General features: G+C 40.8%; 1 protein-coding gene across 1 annotated transcript; it reads right to left on the reverse strand.

The window, feature by feature from the left end:
- Positions 1-4227: 4227 nt before the first annotated feature.
- On the reverse strand, positions 4228-5820 carry LOC130555073 (calpain-10-like). Its single transcript, XM_057335126.1, has 4 exons — positions 5727-5820; positions 5308-5498; positions 4859-4904; positions 4228-4515 (listed from the first exon to the last, which is right to left on the reverse strand). The coding sequence occupies exons 2-4, from the start codon at positions 5454-5456 to the stop codon at positions 4486-4488; spliced, it is 225 nt and encodes a 74-aa protein (XP_057191109.1). The 5' UTR covers positions 5457-5498; positions 5727-5820; the 3' UTR covers positions 4228-4485.
- Between the last annotated feature and the right edge of the window lie 661 nt (positions 5821-6481).

The following is a 6481-nucleotide window of genomic DNA, read 5'->3' on the forward strand; positions in this document are numbered from 1 at the left end:
GCAGCTGTTATCTTTGCGGTGTGTTTGGATCATTATCATGTTGGAAAACTGCTGTTCGGCCCAGTTTCTGAAGGGAGGGCATCATGTTCTGCTTCAGAATGTCACACTACATGTTGGAATCCATGTTTCCCTCAATTAAGCACAGCTTTCCGGTTCCAACAGCACTCATGCAGCCCCAGACTATGGTGCTACCACCACCATGCTTGACTGTAGGCAAGACTCAATTTTCTTGGTACTCCTTACCAGGGTATCGCCATACATGTTGGACACAATCTGAGCCAAACAAGTTTATCTAAATGAAATCTTAGTTTATGTCTACACTAGTGCGTTTTCATTTGAAAACTGAGTTTTCATTTTCAGAACGCTCTTCGTCCACACTAGTGTTTTCAAGCGTTTCCCAAACGCTGTCCATCCACACTGAAACATCTGAAAATGCTTACATCCATGCACTGTGCATGAGTAAAACCTAAGACACGTCAGCATGTGTCATTTCTGTCAGGCGTTTATTGACTTTTTGCCTTATTATGTCGCGGCAATGTGGAGCAAAGACAGTTTTTTTAAATAGACAGACAATGAAGTAACTTAGAGATGTTGCTGTGGGTAACACAAGACTATAAAGCTGCAAAAGCGAAAGTGAAACTTAAAGGGATACTTTACTAGTAAATCAAAATTTGCTCATGTTTTACTCACCCTCAAGGCATCCTAACTGAATATGATTTTCTTCTTGAAGAATAATGCAGTCGGAGTTATAATACGTATCATTTTACTTCCAAGCGGTAGAATGGGAGTGAATGGTTGTTGACTTATATAACATCCGTCACTGAAATGCCGTGAACAAACAAATACACCTCAACTTCTTTCACTATCACAAGAGTAATGAGCCGCAGCTGCAGGTCCACAGCACAGCCAATCTTGATGGTAGGCGGGTCTTCCTATCTCGTCGGTTGACGCGTGGGCGGGCTATTTCTTTCACTTTTCCAGGAGAATTGCCCAATAAGGGACTAAGAAAAGTTGTTACGAAACGGATTTTCATGTTCGGAAAAAAACTTTCCGAAACCTATACGAACGCTGGGGGAGTGTATCGAGCACAGAAATACTACGTCATACGTCCAACTCGTTTTTTGCCAAGTTGACCATGTCAAGCATGAGAAGACAGCACGTTTAACATTGTAAATAAGTCAGAATGCATGAAACACCGTTGCACAGCTGCTTTAAGAGAAATATCCATATTGACAGCGCAGCACGGCAGATGACACAGGCGTGTCGTAAGTTCCGGTGATGAATGCTGCATTTTTCGTTTTGTTCCAATAGGATAGCGTCTACTCTGGCGGGAGCTTTCATCACCGTCATTTGCCGGAAAAACAAGCCTCTGGTTCACGCGCATTCAAGAGATGACGGAAACTAGACATCATCATTAATAGCGCTGTCAATATGAATATTTCTCTTAAACAAACTCATCGATTCGCGTTAGAAGACCTTTGTCAAGACCACGGAGCTGTCTCGAGCAGTTCTTTAATCGATGGATGCACTTTTTGGAGCTTCAAAAAGTCAACACCCATTCACTCCCATTCTACCGCTTGGAAGTAAAATGATACATTACATTACATTTGGTCATTAGCAGACGCTTTTATCCAAAGCGACTTACAAATGAAGTAAACAATGGAAGCAATTGGTACAACATAAGGACAACAAAAAGCATAAGTGCAGTAAAACTGGTCTCATATAGCCTACCACAGTATACAAAGCTATTTTTTAAGGATAGAAAGAGTAGAAAAGAGATAGAAGTCAGAACTAATCGTTCAGGTGTTGACGGAAGATATGTGTTTTCAGCCGATTCTTAAAGATGGCTACAGAATATGCTGATCTTGTAGCAGCGGGCAGATCATTCCACAAATGTTGAACAGGTCCAGAGAAGGTGCATGAGAATGATTTTTTCCCTTTTTGGGATGGCACTACAATACATGGTATTATAACTATGACTGCATTATTCTTCAAGAAGAAAACCATATTCAGTTAGGATGCCTTGAGGGTGAGTTAAACATGGGGTAAAAAACGCATTAGTGTGGTTCATGCTCTTTGACAGGTTTTCTTCAGAAAACCGTTTGCGGGCTTTCTTGTGAGCCAGCTTCAGAAGAGGCTTCCTTCTGCGATGACAGCCAAACCAACTGCAGTGTGCGGCATATGGTCTGAGCACTGACAAGATGACCTTCCGCTTCTGCAACCTCTAAAGCAATGCTGGCAGCACTCATGCATCTGTTTTTTGAAGCCAGCCTCTGCACCTGACGAACAGCACGAGGACTCAACGTCTTTGATTGACCTTTGTGAGGCCTATTCCAAGTGGAAAGCTTCTGTATGACCCTGGCCACTGTACTTTAACTCAGTGCCAGGGTGTTTCAGGATCTTCTTATAGCCTAGGCCATCTTTGTGGAGAGCAACAATTCTTATTTGCAAATACACAGATTTTAACTGCATAACACAAGATACACAAATCTGTATGGTCCTGTCAAGCAGACGAAAAACATGAACATGATGAATAGGATGTGGCTTTGCAAGGTTAAACGACGTACAGCTATTGTCAGTTAGGGTGTAGCCTACTCACTTTTGTTGCCAGCTATTTTGACAATAATGGCTGTATTTTAAGGTATTTATAGAAGACAGTACATCCACAGTATACTACGATATGAGCTGCACATTGACTACTCTTAAGTATATCAAGGTTCATTTCTATAGTATTGTCCCTTGACAAGATATACTGAAATGGTTGCTGAAATACATTTACATTAACATTAACATTTATGCATTTGGCAGACGCTTTTATCCAAAGCGACATACATTGCATTGTACTATACATTTTTGTTTCTATCTGTGTGCAATCCCTTGGGATCGAACCCATGACCTTGGCTTGCTAGCGCCATGCTCTAACCACTGAGCTACAGGAAAGCTCAGTGAATATAAGGGGTGTACTGTACTCATTTTGTAAGAGACTGTACATACTGTATATACACATACATGGTAGTAATATTTTTTAAGAACTGTGATAATGCTTAATTGGCATATTTCCAAGAATTTACAATCAAATTTAAAGGTGCCATAGAATGAAAACTGTATTTACCTAGGGATAGATGAATAATAAGAGGTCTGTACATGGAAATTGCATATCGTGAGCCTCAAACACCATTGTTTCCTCCTTCTTGTGTAAATCTTGTGCATGCAAAAGACCACTGAAAAAGAGGCCAATCCCAACATAACACCGACTGTGACGTTACATTCGGGATTTACGCCCCCAAGGTTGCATATACCCGCCCATGTTCTAGGCCAGCCGGACGTGCACAGCCGAATCATCGGAAGTTCTATAGGTATTGTGAGTAGGGTTGGGCGATGTCTACCAAATTGGCATCGGACGATACAGTGAAACCTCGTGATGGACGATGACATTGTTTACTTTTTTAAACATGCCTGCGACGTTATGAAGTGATTCGCGTCTAGGCTCGAGCTACGTAGAGACACGTCTTCTTTATACAGCGCGAGCTTCTCAGTTATAAACTCATGCACTTCTTCTTTATACAACAACAGTTATAAGTTTGATGCGTCTGATCTGTATCGTTCAAGTTTATATGCCCGTTAAGCCTTGTTTATATTTGTTTACAATGCAATTTGAAGCACAGAGCAGCGAGAGTCACATGACGAAAGTGAAAGGGACAGTTTTTCGAACCTGGGACAATATCAAGAAGGCCTCGTTCAGCGTTTTGATACTGATTTAAGAAGGGGGCAATTCCGACTATATTGCCATTAAATCCCCTGCCGCAATCAGTAAGCAGTGATTTTATCCACTTCTTCCATTTGTTTGCTGTGTGAGCTAGTGGCATCAGCCGGCGCAGCTAAACAGCCAATCAGAGCAGAGCTCAATATTAATATTTATGACCCTTTCAAATAAGGTAATAACAGACCTTTTCAATCTAGGGACAAATCCTGGGGTTGTAAATGGACATGTAAATCCGTTTTTGGATCATTTTGGCACTTAATAAAGCCACATACCTTCTATGTAGATATCAGAGAACAATTTCACATATCGTATCAATGAATTCTTTGGCACTTTTAAAAAAGGTACTACATTATATAGTATATTCCTTTTTCTGTTTGTAACCTGGGTGCAAAACAGAAGAAGACTATTCAAATGCAAAATAAATGAATGTCTAACATCAGTGCAAAAACAGCCTTATATGATGTAACGCTACTTAAAAACAAAAGACTCAAAATAGTTCCAACTCTAAATTCTGAATAAATATGTATAAGTCGCATTCAATGCTGCTGTAAAATGGCCAATATGCACACACCTGTGGATGCACATCAAATAAACTCTATGTGCTGGTGCGGCAAGCTGCAACATTGTAAACCCTGTTTTGTGCTGTAAGAAGACTTTCATTTCTAGTCCAAGAGGAAGAGACCAGCACACGTCAGCATGGGCATCTGATCCACTTCCCCAGACTATCGTCTCATCACAGAGATACAGGAGACCTATTGTAGAAAAAAGCAAAAACAGTTGAGCATCTTACCATACCAGATAGTGCAATACAGATCACAATCGATCATTCAGGATTCTTTACTGTCTCTGAAAGTGAGAAGAAAACAAATCCACATTTATCCATTAGAGAACCGGTGCAGTAATCCTTTACAGTACAAAAAGTAGTCACTTAGCAAACACTATTCAGAACACCTTTTTAGTGCAAAGAAGGATTACAGCACAAAGTGCTGTATATAGATTTCAAAATTCTATGCATAATTCTATGCAAAGTCTATGCATGCTCTCACAAACAAATTGTGCTAGGTTTAAGAAGATCATCTGTACACAGATTATTACCTCCTGAATGGCTCTGCCCAGACACTCCTGACACTGCAATGCTTTCCTGTGGAAAATTAAACAGCTTTAGTACCTGAATGCAAAGATTTCACTAAAGCAACACCAAGTTCCAGCACCAAATACGCATACTGTACTGAAGGTAAGAGCTACTGTATGTGTGCAATTTCATTTGGTTCTAAATCTATATTATTATACAGTATTTTAAATGTATAATACTTCTTATAATGGAATTACTTGCCAGTATTTCTTTTGATCTTTTGAGAGATTTATAAAATAATTATTTGGTTAATTTTAGTTATTAAGTGATGCATGGTCATGATGTTGTGATGTTAACCAACTATATACTGTATACGGTGTAACAGATCATTGCTTACAAATTACTTAGAGTTGCCACAACGCATCAAACTAGCATAAGAGATAGTGACATAAAAAAACATTAGGGTCTTTACCGATGTATCCTGCGTGTAAGCGTCAATTGACTGCTGAGATCAGGCTGGTAGGTGGAGGGAATTACAGCGTGCTCGCCCGGCTGAAGATGGCAAGACACACTGACCTCCTGGGAGTGGGCTTGAGGGACACAACTAACCACAGGAGACATGACACTGGGGGCCAATGAGGAGCAAGAGCCACCATCAAGTACCTGGACACGAACACATCACACATATTCCAGTTATGCTGTATCTTGAACACTGTAGCTTTAAGAAAATAAACATGCTTCTGGTGCTAGTACTTTTATAAAATGACTATGCCTAACTTTCATAAACTCATAAACATATAGTCTGTGCTTTCCTGCTAAAAATCATATCACTTCTTGGAAGATGATGTTGGGTTGGATTATTTCAGAATATGGTCATATATATATTCTGACCTGATAAATATGGAAGCCAATGGCATGTAAGGCATCTTCTGGCCTGTTTTGTCGTAGTGTGACCCTAACATTGTTGCCTCCGGGGTCATAGGTCACAGCATTACACAACCATGTACAAACAACTATCAATGAATAAACCCACGCCTATGCGTCATGACCCTCAAACAAATGTCTTTTATTTCGTGTCCGCAAAATTCAGAATTAAATGAATCTGCATGGATTTGTACAAACAGAGATATATTTGTGAATCCAGATGTCATGTGTCATATTAATATATCATAATTTGTCCACGTCAATAACAAGATGCGCATTTGTGGATCCTGCGAGGCGCATTCATTCATCCTATTCGGTTCATTTGGATTCTGAGACTTTGTTTTCGCGGTTTTGCATTGGACAATCCACACACACACAACTTCAGATCCACGCACAACCGTGCATAAAATATGGCCTACCACTACATGGCAGTCTCACGGAGCGATGCCATGCAGAGGTTGGTGGAAAAAACCTGAGACCTCTCACGACTGCTGCAGTGGACAGCACGTGTTGTGGCAAGGAGGACACAACGTCTCGTTCCCTCCATCAGGGAACCGAGGTTACAACCGTAACCGAGACGTTCCCTTTCTGTCAGTCTCTCGACGTTGTGTCGAACCGACAGATGGGGTTCCAATGGAAAACACCATAACACTGTGCCCTGTCACAATCTCAACGAAGCGACGGTGACTGGCCTGGGCGTGTCAGCCGTGAGCGCTACTGCG

Source organism: Triplophysa rosa, linkage group LG5 (assembly GCF_024868665.1).
Source record: "Triplophysa rosa linkage group LG5, Trosa_1v2, whole genome shotgun sequence".
Classification (NCBI taxonomy): Eukaryota; Metazoa; Chordata; class Actinopteri; order Cypriniformes; family Nemacheilidae; genus Triplophysa; species Triplophysa rosa.